At 38.5% G+C, this 19,016-nt stretch overlaps 1 protein-coding gene across 2 annotated transcripts in view; it reads left to right on the top strand.

Moving 5' to 3' along the window:
- Positions 1–19,016, top strand: part of LOC138015037 (coiled-coil domain-containing protein 66-like) — a 95,991-nt gene that overhangs the window by 55,965 nt on the left and 21,010 nt on the right. For both annotated transcript variants that reach the window (XM_068861938.1, XM_068861937.1), the window contains exons 8-17: positions 5,683–5,726; positions 5,873–5,983; positions 6,272–6,403; positions 6,831–6,903; positions 7,355–7,416; positions 8,023–8,144; positions 8,521–8,623; positions 10,287–10,448; positions 14,646–14,714; positions 15,463–15,562. In XM_068861938.1, coding sequence (XP_068718039.1) covers positions 5,683–5,726; positions 5,873–5,983; positions 6,272–6,403; positions 6,831–6,903; positions 7,355–7,416; positions 8,023–8,144; positions 8,521–8,623; positions 10,287–10,448; positions 14,646–14,714; positions 15,463–15,562 — 978 coding nt within the window. The remainder of the gene's footprint in view (positions 1–5,682; positions 5,727–5,872; positions 5,984–6,271; positions 6,404–6,830; positions 6,904–7,354; positions 7,417–8,022; positions 8,145–8,520; positions 8,624–10,286; positions 10,449–14,645; positions 14,715–15,462; positions 15,563–19,016) is intronic.

Here is a 19,016-nt window from a genome sequence, read left to right as displayed (position 1 = left end):
TCAAATCAAGATTTCCATTACTTGAAAATGAACATGTGGCGCTGAAACGTGATGTTGAAGATATAAAGGACAGTCTGAATACAAATGAACTTGACAAGAAACGAGCATCGGATAACCTGGAGGGTTTGGAAGGAAAGCGAAAAGAGGGTTCTAGAATATTTCAGAAATACAAAACAGGAACCTTTACCTGGAGTATAAGAATATAAGGGAACACAATGAAAAGGAAGACACGGAACTGGTCCTTCCCAATTTCTTACACGCGGAGCTTGGATTTGTTGATGCAAATAATATTGATCGAGATTCAACACATTCATTGCATAGGCAAAAAGGAAGATACATGTAGATAGTATCAGCGTATAAAATGACCTTCCACGTCAGATTGCTGTCGGAAGAAAAGCACAGATGAAATACTTTAAGAAAGCCAGATATAACAGCATCCCAGCAGCGTTCAGCAATAGCCAACCAGACGAATTATATATTCGGGGCAAGTTGTGGCCAGCTGGAGTATCCTTCGAGCTGATTGTGCTGGTCCTTGTCTCTTTCTTTTGTTAGTCCTTACTTAATTAAAGGTTAAGCCCTACATATAGTAATAGCTATTTTTAAATCTGACCAACTGGTGTGACTACGGATTCTGTCAAATAATTGCAGCTACCGTAGATCGATGCCTGAAGGCAAGGTTAGTTTTTCTACGTTTGTACTTCGTGTATGTGTGCTTGTTGCTTTTGTATTTACGGGTAAGGTTTTGTAGCAATCTGGTCAAGAAGGATTTTTTCGTTAGCAAAATCAGTTAAATCTTTCTTGCGTATATATCTCAAAACTTAGCAAAACATGTTTGTCTACTAGACTTTCTAATCTATTCAATTTACTACTTTCTCAAAATATAACCACAACAATAACTGACACTTTGCTGATTCACGTCATCAAAATAACACTTTGCACTTGGAAGAAAATGAGTGAATTAAGTTTTGCCCTATTAACGTCAGGAATTAGGATATGACAGTAAGAGGAGAGAGGTTTTCAACTGTCTTATAGAAACAGAAAAAAAAATCGATTAATTTTTTACAAAAAGTGCATTGTACTGAACAAAATGTTGACTTTTGGAGATTTGAATGGGGCCATGAAGCATTATTTAGTAGTAGCTCCGGCAGTTCAGTGGGTGTCAGAATGTATTTTCAATAACAATTTTAATTTGGACTTACATTTGTATGTTGATCCCTGAGGGCTTTTTATGCTCTGTGACATTAAAAATTATTTCAAATTTTTCACCATATCCAACATTTATGCCCCTAATGAGGACAACCCAGTCTTTTTCGGAAACATTTTTGGCCATATCTGTTATTTCAGAAGTGAAGAACTAATCTTAGGAGGTGACTTCAACATGGTGTCAGACATTAAAAAAGATAAGAAAGGTGGCATCCCTGAAACTTACCAAAATGCACTTAAAGTAAAAAATCAAAGATGCAAAGAGGTAGGCCTTATTGATATCTGAAGAACGCTCCATCCGAACAAATATACATGTAGGTATACATGGCACCGAAGGAAGCCCGAAATACACTGTAGGCTTGATTTCTTCTTAATAAACTCCGGCCTTATCTGTGACACTAACTTGGTGGACATCTTACCTTGTTACAAAACAGAGCATTCAATGATTCTGTTCTCAGTTGTGTTACACCATAATCAGAAGAGGCCTCAGGGTCCGGTTGTTCGAAAGCCAATTAACTTAATCCATGATTAGCGTAAACTTTTGTTTCATGTTTTCAACGTTTTGCTGAAAGGTTCCTTTGCTAATTTTTGTTTTTCACGATTGAGTTCTTTAAATGTAAAGTTTTACTGAATATCAGCCTTGAACAGCATTTGGGAGTAGAGAATAAAACTCCTTTGTTAATTTTTAACCTGAGATTAGCGTTAATCGCCTTTTGAACAACTGGCCCAGGGAGATTAAACACCTCTCTTTTAAAAGACGAAGAATACATTGAACACATGAAAATTGTTATTGATCAAACCAGAAAGGAATACAAACTCGGTGACACTGTTAATCCGGTTTTTCTCTGGGATGTAATAAAAATGAAAGTCAGAGAAAAATCCATTTCATATGTGTTATGAAAGAGCTCAGGGATTAAGATGCATTAAGACACCCTGTATAAATAAATGGTGGACTTGGAAAAGATAATTGATGAGGGAAAATTCTGTAATGAGCAACAAAAAGTTCATTTGCAGACAACACTCGATGATTATAGAAACGAGATCGAAAGAATTATTGAACATCGCACAAGACGTTACGCTCAAGAACCAGGTGGCATAATGAAGGAGAGAAAAATACAAAATATTTTCTGTGCCTTGAAAAACGACAATTATGTAAACAAGGAACAATAAGTCGTCTTAAAAGTAACGAAAATGATTATTCTTCTACTGATAAGGAAATTCTACACGAATGTGAAACTTTTTATGAAGGTCTTTATGCCTCAAAACTGGAACTGACGTCTTTTTCTCTGATAATGACACTGTCTTGAGTTGCAATGAAAGCGAAGCCATTGAGTGTATTTTAACAAAAGTGGAATGCCTCAAGGCTCTAAAAGAAATGAAATCAGAGAAAAGCCCCGGTACCGAATTTTACCAAAATTTCTGGAACGAAATCTTGTAACCTCTTCTTGATGCTTTAATTCGTGAATTCGCGACAGTAATCTGTCCATAACGCAAAGATGTGGCGTAATAAAGCTAATACCTGAAAAGGGCGAAGAACTTTTCTATGTTCACAACTGGAGGCCTTTAACACTTCTCAATTGTGATTATGAGATAGCTGCAAAATCTATCGCAAATTGGATTAAGATTTATTTATCCGAATGAGTAAATAACGACCAGACAGGCTTCATAAAAGGGTGTTGCATATCTGAGAACATACGTCTGATTGACAGTGTCATCAATTACACAGCCAGTAAAAACATCGCAGGTCTATTGCTCTGCTTCGATTTTGAAAAAGCATTTGACACCCTTGAGTGGCCTTTTATCGAGAAAACAATTCTCTCTTTCAATTTCGGTCCCTCTATTATTCCGTTGCTCCAGACCTTTTATAATCATTCGGAAAGCTGTATTGCAAAGAATGGCTGGATAAGCGGTTTCTTTCTAGTAAAGAGGTGCATGCGCCAAGGTCACCCACTCTTTCCATATCTTTTCATTTTGTCAGTCGAAATCCTCGCCCAGTCAACTCAAAAAACACAGATATTAAAGGTCTACACGTGAAAAACACTGAAATCAAGATAAGTCAGTATATGCTGATGATACCACTCTTCTTGAAGGATCACAGAGATCTCTCACTGAAGCCTTAAAAGCTCTACGAATTTTCAGCAAGACATGAGGCCTCAGACTCAACTCTGCTCTGAAGAAAACTTCAATTGGAAAAACTTCAAGATCAAGACTCTTGGTATTTGGCTATCAACAGACCCAGAAACAGCAACTAACACAAACGTCTCAGAAAAAATTTCAAAAATTACACAATTGTCTAGGATGTTTGTCATTGCACTGACTTTGCCTTATTGGGAAAATTACAGTCCTTGAGTGCTTAGCCAATTCTCAAATAATCAACCTCTTGACACCACTCCAATCCAACTCCTTAATAAGACTCATGGATAAAACGATTTTTTATAAGAACTGTTATGAAAAAGGATTGTTTGAGGTAAAACATCTCGTTAAAGAAACGCCAAATATCTTTATGTTACCAGTAGAAAACAAATACATTGCACAAAAACCTGCTCTCTAACTTACAATGGTATAATATCTGCTATTAAAGATCTTTGGAAAAAAACAAACTCACCATCTCTACGGACAATAGACCAATTTCGATATATTAAAATTTAGTCCGAAACAAAAGGCATCATCTCGAGGCTCTGGGGAATAAATGTAAGGATTTGTATGAGTTTATTCCCCAGAGCCTCGAGATGGTGCCTTTTGTTTTGGACTGAATTTTAATATGTCGAAATTGGTCTATTACAAAGAACAAGCCACTTTTTTAAGTGCCTTCGGATCATCAAAAATGGCTAACAAATTAGCCTATCATAAAGTAGAACGGAAAATGTTCCCTGAATGCATAATAGGCACTTTCCAAGAAACTCAGGAGCTCAGTTGGATTGATGCATACACACTTGCGGCAAAATGTACAAAAAGCACAAAGTTAATTGAACTTCAGGTTAGATTGCATCATCAATCCTGAACTACATATGTATCCCTTGTTAGAATGGGTTTTAGTGAAGACGCAACCTGTACCTTTTGTCATACCGAACCAGGAGATTTAGCGCATATCTTCTGGTTCTGCAAATTGACTGAAGTTTTTGGAGGAACATTGGTGCTTTAATTACTAAAACAACTGAATTCTGTCTCTACGGACTTCACCCTATGCTTTATCTGCCTTGGGTCTGAGGCTGAACACCTTCAAAGAGCAAAAACCAAACTAACTTAATCTTATTACTTGCGAGATTTCAAAACTGGCTTAGTGGAAGTAAAAAAACTACTCTATCTATCACAAGCTTTTCATCCTTTCTAGAACATTATAAAACGGTAGCTGATCTTCAGTCTCTCAGAAAAGATTACTAACATCTTTATCTTTGGCCACTGTTATTCCCCTTCTTTACTCCTTCGTTATCAGGGTGTCAGCAACGATTCGATGTTACTTCTAAGTTTCTTCTACTTATTAAGAATTAATTAGTTATATAACTGTAACCCTCCCACGTTCTGTAGTGTTTATGTCAGTATACCAAAGTAAGGAAAGCACTGTAAGTTAGTTTTTGTTGTTTAGATATCTGTTGTAAGTATTGTAAGTATCGAAAACTCTGTAAATCCTACTGATGTCTGTAAACTCTTATTCAAATATAATGAGTCAAAGAGAACATCAAGAAGGAAATATCTCGCGTCTTTAATCGGAATGGACTATGGATCACAATCGAAGCCAACAAACTGATCATAAACTTCCTAGATGTCACTTTCAACCTGAACAACAGCACCTACCAGCCCTTCACAAAGACTTAACACCATGCTACAGTACGTCAATCCGAGAGCAACCACCACAAAGAACATACCAGCCAGCATCAACAAATGACTCTCATCTCTTTCATTGGGCAAAGAATCATTCGATCAAGCCACCCTTCCATACCAAAAAGCACTCAACGAGAATGGATACCACTACATTCAACACTATGAACCAACTACGACTGCCAAAGGGAAAAACAGACAATGAAACAACATGAATAATACCAAACAAATCATCGACAATCACAACAAGTGCATTTTGAATTCATCCAAACACACCGCTGAAACCGCAAATAACACACTTAACAAAACATGGAACTGCTGACACACCCCCAAAGTAACTTTGGTTTGGTCTTAGAAGTGCCAGCTAACAACCAGGTCATAGCTTAGAGCCTCTAGAATTTATAGAGGCATCTCTTGACAGAGCTCCCCTCCAGCCCCCCCCCCCCCCCCCGGTTTTAGAGTGCCCCAATGGCTTGAAGCGAAAATCTAAGGAGGCACCTTTTTTATTGTATATGGAAGGAGAAATTTGAACGTTTTATATACATCTGTACATCTTGGCTATGCTTTTTCCTTGAGTGTGAAGATGGTTTGTCTTCTACCCACTCATAATTCCACAGTTTTAAAGTATTAATGTAGTTTATACTATTACCTATGTTTTAATAGATACACAAGTAGCTCTGAAGCAGAAGTTACAAAAACAAAAGAATGTAAGATAAAAGTTGTTATTAATTCTCAGTTATTTATGATGTTCCATCTGTAAAATTATTTGAAATGGTATCAAGTAAATAAACCAGCATGGTGATGGTGCTTCTTTACAGCGTTATATTGTTTTGATACTGTTGTCTGTTTACAGAGCAAAGAGAGTGAATTTCGAGACTACAATCCTTGGGGTCGGCCTGGTGGAGGTGCACCTATACGTACTCAATCTGGGAATGTTGTTGCAGACTACAAGAAAATGGGACTGGTATACTGTAATTTTGTGTCTATTTTTATCTTCTAACCCTTATGGGGTATATGTGGAGTAGACCCATGTTTTCTCTGTAGTTGATCTGATTCTTAATCGCACGTTGATTTAATGTGATGCACAGACAGGTCCAGTTTGTAGTTGTTTATTTAAAATCACCAGGATAAAATAATACTGACAAATTTCTGTATCAAAATTAAATTAGTAAGTGGCCCATCCAACATGTCCATGAAACTGGGCTTCCCTCTCTTTAATTCTGTTACTTGTATTTTATATTGCTTTTACTAGAATGAGGCAGTGGGGCCAGCAGTTGAGACAGCTAAGGTCAGGCCCAGTATTATGACAACTGGTGAGGATACGAGCACACACAATGTGAACCCAGAAATTCCTGTGGCTATGAGAAGCTCTTTTGCTGTTGGGGTAAGTTTCATTTATTCTAACCGTTTCATTAACAAATACATGACTGATTATTTGTACAGATCATGATTTTGTTGTCATTCAGACCAAAAGTACATATGTAAAATTAAAAACAGATATAACATTTTACGTAAAAGAATTCCTTGAACCTGTGTGTTAAAATAGTGCACCCACTTGAAAGAGTTGATTGAGTACTAAGAATCAAGCCTGTAGATGCAGTAATTTTTTCGTTTGTTAAAGCCCTTCCCTGCTTCACACTCATTATTGCAGACTACAGTTCTTAAATTTTCTCAGACATTATGGCTTCAGTGACTGATTTATGTTAATTATTAAGCTGAAGAGACTATGTCATGTTGTATTCTGAATTAAAATGCTTCTCTATAGTTATCACGTTTCATTGTCTTTAAGCTCTTCTAATGTTCTCTGGCAGGCTCCTGGAATTGTTCAGTACAAAACTGACCAATACAAAACAGAAGAGAAGAAAAAATGGTTACAAGACCTTGGTATGACAAAATTTTAATTAGTTGTAAATGTTTACCAGTTTAATCTAGGTTGCCCTCCTTACAAATGTGAAGAGAAAAACATGTTGATCTGAGAGGATGCCTAGCCCCCCTGGGAAACCGGGTGAAAGCACCACAGTTTGTTCAGAAACCATTACCCCTTCAGTAGATTCTTTTGGCTTAACAAAGAACTGATTTGTAATGGGAAGTGAAAAAGTCGCTTACACTACGGTTCTTATTTAATTCATCATTCTTCTTCTTTTGCTCTATAGCTGTCTGTTTGATGATGTATGATTTTATTTGGCTTTATTAAGGGAAGCCTTTCTCCCAACTTCTTTCCAGCGAAAAGCGTCCTTAAATTTGGTCAGAAATCCATTGTTTGACCAGATCAAATAGGTAGACTTATGTGCATCTTATTTTCATAATTCCAAGATGAAATTTTCGTATCATCTAGAACAACAGATTAAAGAAAAAAAGGACAAAGAGGCTCAAGAAAAATTACACCATTCACTAATGGTAATTAAAGCTAATTTGATGTTTTAACCGTGATGCAGTGTTCTACTGATTAACTTGAAAGGCACTGGCTTTTGTTAGTTCAGGCTGCTGATGAAGTGTCAAGCTTCTTGAATTTGATTTAATTGAGTGAGGTAGTCTTTCAAGATTATTGCAATGAAAGGGTTAGTTGGCTGCTCAGCAATAGTCAACAACAGGATTATGCAAGGTAATGAAGAAATCGACCCATACAAGGAAAGGATAAGATCTCTTTGAAGATTTCTCCCCTTTCAGTTTGTGCCCCATTTTATTTCCCAGAGTTAATTAATACCCAGTTGGATTTCCTGGAATGTCTAGCACAACAAGTTACTCTGTGGTAGTTAGCTCTCTCGGAATTAGTGGTTTGCTTGCGTAAAAAACGTAAACTATTGCATTCCATTTCATTTTAGACATTTTATTTTGTACTTGTTGCTTTGTGTGGCCAGTTCGCTATAATGATAAGCAAATGCTTTACATTTCTATTTCCCAGAAGTGGTCAGTCGTTTTAATACACGAAGTTTATCGTACTGAGTATACGTTACTGTTGTAGCTTAAAGAGATTTTTATTTTACAACTCACCACATAACACAGGACGCCAGTGGTGATTCATGGCATCAGAATGAGTCAATTGCCAGTGTCATTGTAGCCAGCAATAATGTCAGAGGGTCTCCAATGACTGTTGAAACATCATCCTCATCAACCATTGTAGGCAGGTAAGGGTTCTTCAAAACATGCTTTGACCAACTTGAGTATGTAGGACGGTGGAATAGGTAAAGCTTTTTTAGGCTTTTTTTTTTTCAGCTACTTATTTGCATTATTGACAAAGAAAGATAAAGTAATTGATTAGAACCATTTTAAAAATGACATGTACTTAAGGAATTGTTCTCCAATTTTTTGTGTGTATCATGGTTCTTTGTACTGAAGAGATTGGTGGCGATGCCTGGCCGTCTCTCCGTTCTGGGAGCTAGGATTCCTTCGATGCGTCATCTTTTCAATGGCAACTGCAGACTGAGCACAACGTTTTAATTCTTTTCCATTTTCTTGAAGATAGAGATGAAGTAAGGTTGGGTATTGTTGTTTTCATTTCAGCGGATCAGTCAATATTCATGCTCGAGGACATGGATTGCAAAGCTTGGCACTTGTGAACAGGGATGAATTGGAAAAGAAAAGACTGAAAACACTTGAACACCAGGTAAACATCTAATTATCTTTCTTTGCTTGTAAATGTCAAAGATCGCTTCTTTGGCTGGCAATTATCCTTGAAATTTGGTGGATGATCCAGCAAGCAGTAGCTTCCCAAAGCTGGTTCTCCCTGATTGGCTTGTACGTCCTCAATTTTTTTTAAATTTTTATTTAGTTTTCTCATAGTTAGTAACTATGGTTTTCTCCAAACAGTGGTACAATTAGCACCTATAGGCAAAATCCCAAAGAGGCATCATTGTAGCTTGCACTTATATAGAGTTACAGTGATGTACTATTACATATGTAGTGTGTATTACCAGGAAAAATCTCGACTTGAAAGCTGCAAGCACGAAGGGAATAATCAGGAATTCATAACGTTTTCACACCAAATGCCCACAAGTAAGTCTTGGGTAATGATGACATGGAACAAAATGGCCGAAGATCAAGAGATCACGTGAACATAATTGTGGAAAAACATCTTGCCATTTGTCACGGTGCGTGATGTGTTTATACACGCGTAACAGTTATGGTGTGTCAGTGTAGTGCGTCTTAAGTCATTTGAGCTTCATTGTTTGTGTGAGAGGGATCAACGCAATCCATTTTATTTCACCTGAATTGTTCAGAGAGAACAAGATGGAATAATTAGTGGAACACTTCACATTACCCTCCAATAGTTAATTCTGTTGAAATATAAGTGCTACACCGCCAACGTTTGCAAAAACGTAACCCTTCCATGTCATAGGTAGCTGCATTTGTTGGGGATACTTTCAACATTTCTGAATTTTAACTTTGCTACCAGAAGAGTTTTCTACACAAATTCGTCACTCGATGTACCTATTCATTAATAATACTGTAGCACTGTTTCAGTTCATTCATCCCGTCAGATTTTAACGCTTCCTGTTTCTTACTATTCATTTAGTCATTTAATCCTATAACTGTGATTATATAATCCAGATCAATGACATCTAATTAAAGCATTGACATTAAACCGTGCAACAAATCCCTTGAACAACAATGGCCGCATTCTGGTAAAAATTGACCTTGCATTTCCTTTAGTTTCTGTTTTGACTGGTAAACCATTTTGTCCACCATGATCAAACCGTCTACTCACTACGCCCTTTTCATATTCGGAACTGATATGAGGGTTTATTTGAGGGGTTTGTTTTATTATTTCTTATATTTTTTTTTACTTAATTTTTAAAGAGAATATGAGTGAACTCCAGCCTTGCCTGGGAAACTGATTCTTGAGTTCCAGAAACACTGATGAAAAACAAAGAAATTCTCAAAGTGTTGTTCAGCAACTCAACTTGGCTCAGTACGGTTTCCACAATTTTGCCTAAAAGGATTTCTTCTGAACACTCGTTCTTGATGAAGAGCGTGTTCTCTTTATTCTCTTATCCGTGTTGTTTAAAGAGAGCTGAGGTTTGCGCAGTCTATTATGCCTGCAGTTGTAGTGTTAATTAAACAACAACTTACCCTCAGATGGTTTGAACATGTTCAAAACATTGTTTAGTCATTGTTTAGCTTACACAGCAATCAAACACCGTATGTGAGATTTTAGTGCATGTTGTTTGCTCTGATTAAACTAATTTAAGATTAGTGCTTATCCTTGAAGTTGCGTGTTGTAGACTGCTAACTTTCTTTTGTAAAAAAGTATGTTGTGGTATTCTTAGCTCGCCATCAAGGAACAAGTAGAGGAAAAAAGGCGTCTCAAGCAAGAAGAGAAAGAAAGGGCAATGAGAGAAGAAGCGGAGAAGGAGAGGGCATTAGCACAGGAAAGACAGAGACTACAAATACAATATGAAGAAGAACTTAAACAACAGCAGCAAAAAGAGGTAAAACGGTTTTTCTTGGTGCTGTTAATCATTTCAAATCACAAAACGTATCATAATGCACGAACAAAGTACTCTGTTATTCCAAATCATTGAATGTTAGCTTTGAAGAATGTACAGAAAAACGCTAGTAATTAGCATGTGTAAAATCTCATACCGTTACACGTTTCATTCTGGTACAAGGTGTCAATTTCATATAGTGTTTACATCGGCTGTCCGCGGGGTCTACGTTGACTGACCAGTCCAGAGAGTCAGCATGGGCAGGCCCACTTATGGGCCACAAGGCCTTCTCTTGTTCTGCAGCAGCGATGGCATTTGCTACAGATGAAGTGGAGGAGTCCAGCATCTCTGCGATGTGGTGACGAGGGCCCTGACACTCGCTCTGCTGGTACATTGCAGAACCTGATCTGAAGGTGCACTGAGTCTGGTAGGACCTGCTTTGAGATGGTTTTTAGCTGGTTGAGGATGATCTTTGCCAGGACGTTGCTAGTGATGGCGAAAAGAGAATTGCCCTTGTGGTTCCACAGTCTGCTCGGTTTCCCTTCTTCTTGTAGATGATCACTATCAGGGCATCCTTGAAGTCCTGAGTTAAGCACTCATTGGCGAGAGAGGTGTTGAACAGCTTCAACAGTTCTTCACAGACTTTGTGACCACCTTTCTGCAGTGCATATGAGAGAATACTATCTAAGCCTGGTGCTTTTGGCTCGCTGTGGTCTTCATGGCTTTCTGAAGCTCCTGCATAGCGATTTCACGGCATAGGTCATTTTGGGTCTGGTATCTCTCTAGCCATCTGTAAGTGTCTGCTTGTGCAGAGCCTTGTTAGTTGAGCAGGTTACAGGAGTGTTCCTTCCACGTGGGTCTTTTCTCCTGGAGGCCAGTCTGTAGTTTGCTCTCGCCTGCTGACTTAACCGGTGCCACTGTATTACTCCTAGGGTTGTAGATTAATTTCAGGTCTGTGAAAAGTCCCTGGTAGTCATGCTGGTCAGAAATGCTCAGCAGACCTTTTGCTTGCCTGCAGCACAACCAGTCATTTGTCAGCCCCCTCACCTCTCTGTGTTTGTTGGCTTGAGCTCTGCAAAGGCTGCCTTGCTCCTCTCTGAGTTCTCCTGCAGATGTTGATGATGCAGGCGCTGCTTCTCATCCAGCAGATTCTCAATCTCCTCTCCATTCTCTCAGAATCCCATCAGGATGTTTCTGGGTCTCCTTAGCGGCATAGAAGACTACATTGTTTATGGCGTGCCACTGCTCCTCAATGCCCTCTGGTCCAACTGGGGTAATTGCTGTTCCCTCGACAGCAACGATAACAGCGCAGCAAGCCTGCAATTCTCCTCATCGCCTAGTTTGCTGATTGGCTGGGCTCTTTCTATGTTGCAGAGTGATCTTGAGTCTAATTTGACGCCTCACAAGGTAGTGGTCAGTTGAACACCCTGTTCCACGCATGGTCTTTGTACACAGGATATCATTCAGCCCACTGTTTTGGGTGACAACTTAGTCAACCAGGAAGTAATGGCCAGAGCGAGGGTGTTTCCATGTGAAGTAATTTTTGTGGGGACTTGTACTGGTATGACATTTTGTACTGGTATTATGTAAACAAATACAGCATGATAAGAGAGAACCAGGATGAACTGGTATCGTGTAATTGTTGCAGTTCAATTTTGACCTCTGGTTTAATTTTTTTTTGAACCAGTCCAGAATTTTTTAAACTGTTTTATTTCTATCAACTGTCTGGAAAAGGCATTTTCGTTTTTAGGGGGTGTAGTTAAAAAATAGGGGCTTGGTTTTTTGGGGGTCTAAAAAGAAACGTGATATTTCTTTCTTCCGTGTTCTACTTCTCCTACCCCTCCCTGAGATTCCCCATTACCTCTATCCTACCCCACCCAACAACAAGAAAGTAGTTTCAAAACGGAAACTGTTTCAAATCTTGTCCCAAGTACTCAGTCGAATTTCTCACAAAGGACACAAGTGTGAAAAAGTGGCTTCAAGAAATTATGCAGAAATCACCCAGAAAGTTGTTAACACTCTCGTCAAAATGTGCTTATTCCATGCCTAAAAAATGCCCACCAATCAATGGCAGCTCCAACATTCCTCTCTTTGATAGGGATCGACTGAATGGTAAAATGTAACATATTGTACCCCAGTAGTACTTGCTTGTACGAAAAGTAACTCATATTGAAAAACCGTTCTGCTCGAGTAGGGACCAAGATTAGAAACATCTGGTCACTTATATCTCCTCCAAGATGATCTGTGCAGTGCTACTAGTGTTGCTTTCGATTATTCCAAATGAATTTCTTTTACATCAGTACGTAAACAGGCCATTTTGCAAAATGAGTAATAAGTTTATTAATATCGTAACGGTACAAAATAATAACAGCACTGTAATTTTATTGTAGTGTGGTTACTTTCTGGTATTTGTGTACTGCTCTTGTTAATTGAAAATCTGTGAGACAATTATTTCTAAATCTTGTAATAAACAAGTTATACTGCCAAATGACTTATTAAAATAAAGAATATCACTTTTATGTTAAAAAAAGTAGTCCTGATATGTGAAAGACAAAAAAGGGTTTGCCCTTCTGAGGAAGGGCTAATGCTCAAAACGTCAGAGTGAGGACAATGTGCGAGCCAGTGAGCCATGGCTGCGAGTCATGCAAGCCAACAAGGCAAGCTATGCGAGTCAACATGCAAGTCACGCAGTTATTGAAAGCTGTCCATTTCAAAATGGGGCTTAGACTTAATAACTGTTTAGTAGCGCTATTTGAAATGGGTGCTTAGACTTAAATGCAAAATTTGCATGGAACGCAGATTGTTCAGCCCAAAAACGTCAACGTTAGAATTTCTTTACAATGGTCAATTTTCCATATCAAGTCATTTCATAAACCCTTTCCTTTATTTCACTTACCCACCAACACAGGACCACAGCTTCTTTCCAATCTAAGCCCTTTACCCTACATTTGAAAGAATGCTTAAGGTGGCTCAAACCGGTTTCCACACTTGAAAGAAACGTTCTCATATAGAAGGATTGACACTACAACATTTTATCACTTAACAGCAATGTTATGGTACCATGTCAAACACAAATTATTGCTGAAAAAGATTTGGTCATTTTTGTGACGTAAAACGTTACCGTGACACAAGGAAAGCCCTGCAAAAGCACTCCATAGTTTGGCTTTAGCTGCTCATATCTCAAAAACGAACTCGGTGACCCCCATTTTTTATTTCTGAAATGTAATTGATATGCCAGAATGAAACTTTCTGCAAAGTTTACAAAAATTCTGTGGAGCAGATTCAGAGCCACCTTAAATAATTGAAAATTTAAGATAGCTCTGAATCTACTCCACAGAATTCTTTTAAACTTTGCAGAGAGTTATATCTTGGCCTGCTGATTACTTTTGTGCGATAAAAAATTGGGGTCACCGAGTTCGTTTTTCAGATATGAACTACTAAAGCTAAAATATAGGGTGTTTTTGCAAGGCTTTCTTATTACCATGGTAACTTGTTACGTCACAAAAATGACTGCATCTTGTTAAGCAATAATTGATGTTTTACATGGTACCATATCATTGCTGTTACGTGATAAAGTATTGTAGAGTTAATCCTTCTAATAACAAGGTCTCCCTAAGAGTGTTGAAACTGATTTGAGTCACCTTAACTTCCAATAACCATGAACCAATTTTCTTAACCCAATGACCAAGGCAACGGCTGTTTTAGACTAAACACTTCAATTAAGTTACTCCAATCACTACAATGCATGCCAATGCTAATACCTAGAATGCAGTGTCTGACACTTGCAGACTGTAGACTGATCCTTAAATACTGTTTATGAGCGCTAATGAAATGGGTGCTTATACTTAAATTCTGTTTATCAGTGCTATTTGTAGACAGTCTGCAGCATGTGGCCTGCAGTTGTCATACACCTCCTGGAATCCTAACTGTTTCAAATACGACAGTGCATAACCCTACTCACTAAATTGAAAGCTTAACCCTTGCACTTAATTAACCTTGTTGTTGGAAATTAGTAGCAAATGCTTAGAGGTAAAGGAGCACTGCGAGTTGAATATCAAAATTGGGCTTGCATCTAATTGCGTGCATTTCTGGACATAAGTGGGCAACAATGATGAAGTGGTCGTGGACCAGAAAACACTCAAATTGGCTAACCTTTTCAATTTTTACCTCAATTAAAATTAAGCATTTTTGTACTTGAAGGAAGAAGCGCAGCTTCGTACAGAAGCGTTACAGAAAAGCGTTTTACAGGCTTATGAATCAGCTCAGCAGGTAAGGGATCACACTATTGGTTGACTTACCTTATAGCAAATGATTTGAACCCAGGAGTTACATACCTTGATGGATTTTGATCGTTTGAGTGAAAATAGTCCTGAGAAGGACTGATGTTTGACAACCTGAGCGGAAGTCATCTTCATAGTGATCTAGACGATCAAATTCCATCGAGGTTACCTTGCTAATGTAACATAGGATTTGCCATAGTGGTAAAGTTATCTTTAATGTAGACTAAGACTTAATGTAGAAGAAGGATAAAGAGAAACTAGTTTCGTCATTTGTGTGTTGTAACTTCTTAACCTGAAGGCAAAGGGCAGCATGCTGGTTTCATTCGGCTCCTTTGGTTTTTGGCAAGCGTGTAGGCCTCCTTCGAGATGCTTGAGCGGTCAAGCTGGGGTCTTTACTTTTCTATTTGGTCATTTGTGTTGTCAGGGTAAAATATTGGAATTCAGTTTTCACAATAGATCGTGGGAGTTCTGTCAACTTAAAAAGTGGCTACTGTTGTTAAAACGAAGACCAGGTGTTAAACACAAACTGGAGTATATGGGCAAAAGTAGCCTGTGAATGCAGGTGTATTTCCGGCTGGGAATACGCCTGCGTTCAAAGGTTTATTAAGTCTCTTATGGGAATTCCATGGACATTTGGAAAGCTGTGCACGACTGAGAAGTGACAGCTTTCGCTAGGTTGAAAAAGAGGATCGGACGCCTTTGTATTGATAATTTGCTAGCATTCTTTTATGCCACAGCAAAGAGCTGCCAAGCGGATTAAAGATTTGGAATCCGCTGGTCATGATGTTTCCGGATTAAAATCACGTTTAGAGAAGGTAGCACCAAGAACCAACCAAGGTAGGGTTTGCTGAGTAAAGCAGTGATCATTTTGCTTTTTGGATGAAGATTGCATTGTTACCATTTTTGTTGGTTTAAACTTCCTATTATCATGTATGGAGAGCAATTTTAAGGTCACATTATCTACAATTGTGGTCAAAAGTTGTTGGGAAGGTTGAGGGCATCACTTCACTTCACACCTAATTCGATTATTCTTACTATTGGCTGAAGTATTTGGGAAATACCATGCTCTTGTGGCCCCCCTCCCCCATATTCAATGTTAGAGTTATTCAGGCAAGAAAAGTCACCAATTTGCCCCCTGGAAATCCAACATTGATAAGGGGAGGGGGGTTATCTGTAAAATGAAGCTACCTTCCCAACGCTTTTGTCCATGATTGTAGTTAAGAGAAGATGAAAGTAGTAGGTAAAGCAGTCAACTTGACAAAATTTGGCTGTGTACCAGAAATCTCCAAATTAAATGAGCTTAATTTTAGGGGAAAAATCATTTTTTACCCATGAATTGAAACTTTTTGCATGATTTCTGTGATTTGCCTTCAATTAAGGTTAGCCATAGATTATTTATACCTGATTACAGATTTAGCCCTTGTCTCTAGCAGCGAACCTAGGTTGCTTTGTTTCCGTGATAGAATCTTTTAGGCCCGGTCTTTTTCTTACTTTTTACCCAGGGAGAATTTTCCCGTTTCGACTTCTCTCCTCGTTTCAAGAGTTTCATTGTCGAGTAAGGAGGATATCACCTCACGTATTCCTTTAACACAAAGACTACAAATGCCGGTAAATGGCGAACTCAACACGCGATGAAGTGAAGATACCCTGATGTATTTCCACTTCAAACTGCACGGGAGGTCAAAAGTGTTGACATCTCCTAACACCTTGGAGGATTAACATTTTAGTCATGAAAAACACAAAATTTGTAATAACGTCGCAAGAAAAAATCATTTTCCAACAATTTCTTTTTTACAAGAAAACAAACATAATGAGCTATCTTATGGTAGCTTTTCAAAATTTTGCAAAATTCGAGACCGAAAAGGTTAGCAGTAACCTTAGTTGTTTAAAATTTTACTGCAATCCTGAGGCCAGTAATTGAAAAATAGCTTTATTTGTTTAAGTCAATCTAGCTTAAATGTGGCTATTCCTCAAATTTTATTGGAAGAGGATCATTATATTGTCACACCTTCACTAATCATCAGATTTTAAAATAATTGCTAAAAGTAGATTTATCTAACTGCAATTTCTATTCTATTTTATTTATTTGTTTATTTACTTATTTTGTTTTTTTTTTTAATTTAGTTATTGTTAGTCTATAATACCGAGTATCCAGTGTGCATACATACTTATTTTATCTCTCTACTTTTGTAATACTCACACTTTGATTTACTCAGTAAATGGTCCTACTCGCCACCCGCCTAGATTAACTTTGTATTAATTTTATGTGGACCTAATAATAAACTTGAACTTGAACTTCAACTTCAACTTCAACTTGAACTTGCTATTTGCTTGAACAGGTTAGGTTGGGGCGACTACTTTTTACACCATAACAGGCTCGGGGTTTCAACCGTATATACTATTGTACGAGAGGTTTCATAAGCTATTATCGACTATATGTGGGAAGAGAGTATTTCAAAGAACATGCCAAGATCTGAGGCTGATAATGCACACGGATGAGCTATGGCAATTCCCCTACTGCTGGGCCAGTATTGATGGCTGTCATATTTCGATAAAGTGTCCCCCGGGGGACCACAGTCCAGTAAGGAATTTCTATTCGATAGTTCTAATGGCTATGGTTGACTCCCAGTATAGATTTTTGTGGGCTAGTTGTGGCTTCCCTGGAAATTCGCATGATGCTATAATATTTAAGCCCACTGACCTATGGTCACGTATTCAAGAGGGTCATTGCATATCAAACATTGGACAATCCGTGGATGGTGTGATGGTGTGATGGTGCCACCTCTAATAGTTGAGGACTCTGCCTTCCCTTTGTGCACTTGGCTCATGAACCCATATACGAATGCTGTGCTTACTCCACAACAGAGAAACTTTACTTATAGCATGGTAACTGAAGGCACTTACGGGCAACTGAAAAGGAGGTGGAGGGTATTGTTGAGAAAGTGTGAAAGTGCAAGAGATAAGGTGCGCACAACAACTCTAGCATGCTTAATTCTTCACAATGTGTCCATTGACCGAGGGGGCACAAAAAGTGAGGAATGCCTCGCGCAAGAAACTTTTGGCTGGAGAAGAATACTGGAAAAGTCTCTTAATGTAACAATAATTCCTATGTTACAGATTTTACTTTCAAAGGTTCATCACTCTTACCCAAGATTGGTTGCAAAAAGCTAGGGTTTCCCCTTTACCTTGGGCGACAGTAGGGACGAGCTTCCACATCCTCAGTTTTGTTATAGAGGCTTTTATCGTGAAAACTCCAATTTGTGTTGGAAACCGCATTACGCTATTACGTTGAGTTGGTTGGCATCAGCAAGTAATCAAGCAACCAGGTACAACACACAACAAGAAAACGGGCTAAACCGGGAAATTAATTAACACTTTCCTTACTGTCATTGTCTTTGTCGAATTTTGATTAATTATTAGTCAACACAGCTTCTTGCCATCCAGTTCATTTCTTGTTCCCTGGTTTGTGCCATTTCTGATCTCATCAACTCAATTAACTCTTTGGTGGGATTATTCTTTACCACATCTTTCATAAGGTTAAGCACTTCTAAAGTAGTACTAGCAACATCCTCTTTTTTGCTGATTTTCTTCTGCCCTGACCTCATAGGAACAAAAGTTTTTGTACCTGTGCTTGCTTGAATCTGTATCTTCTTGATGCCCTGGGGATGAACTTGCATCATCATTTTTACCGCTATGTACCCCCTCTGAAGATTAAGGTTCCACTGCATGCTCAGGCTGGACTTGTTCAAGAGCGTCAGTGTTCTTCTGTAAATAGGGTGACCAGAGAGGAATATGCTAACCAGGGCTCTAACCAACTGAGCTATGAAGCCACTGACGTTGGGAGCTGGCCATTTGCGGGTTCTAATGTTCCCGTGAGAAATGAATCAAGGATGAAATGATATCTGAAATGGCTCAGTTGGTTAGAGCGTCGCACCGGTATCGCGAGGTCACGCGTTCAAACCCCGTTGAAGTCCTGAAATTTTCAGGTTTCTCTACGCAATTGCAAAAATTGCGTTCATAACTGCAAGGATCATATCTTCACTTGATTTCATATCCGCAGTTCATATATGATCCAATTCATATATCATTTAATCGTTGTTGTTGTGACTGCTGACCAGGTACTGATTTTCGATTGGATTGCAAGCTCAACCCATTTTTCGCGCGGTTTCTGTGGCTCGATGCGGCCACACGGCCATACTACGTCAACTATAGTTCTTACACAGTCAACGCTTTTCGTGTTCAGGTGGAAAATGGTTTGGAAAATGTTTTTGTTTCTGCATTTTTCGCTGGT

The sequence above is a fragment of the Montipora capricornis genome, chromosome 9 (assembly GCF_036669925.1).
Source record: "Montipora capricornis isolate CH-2021 chromosome 9, ASM3666992v2, whole genome shotgun sequence".
NCBI lineage: Eukaryota > Metazoa > Cnidaria > Anthozoa > Scleractinia > Acroporidae > Montipora > Montipora capricornis.
The sequence above is the reverse complement of the archived record's forward strand: the minus strand, read 5'-3'. Positions and strand labels throughout refer to the sequence as shown.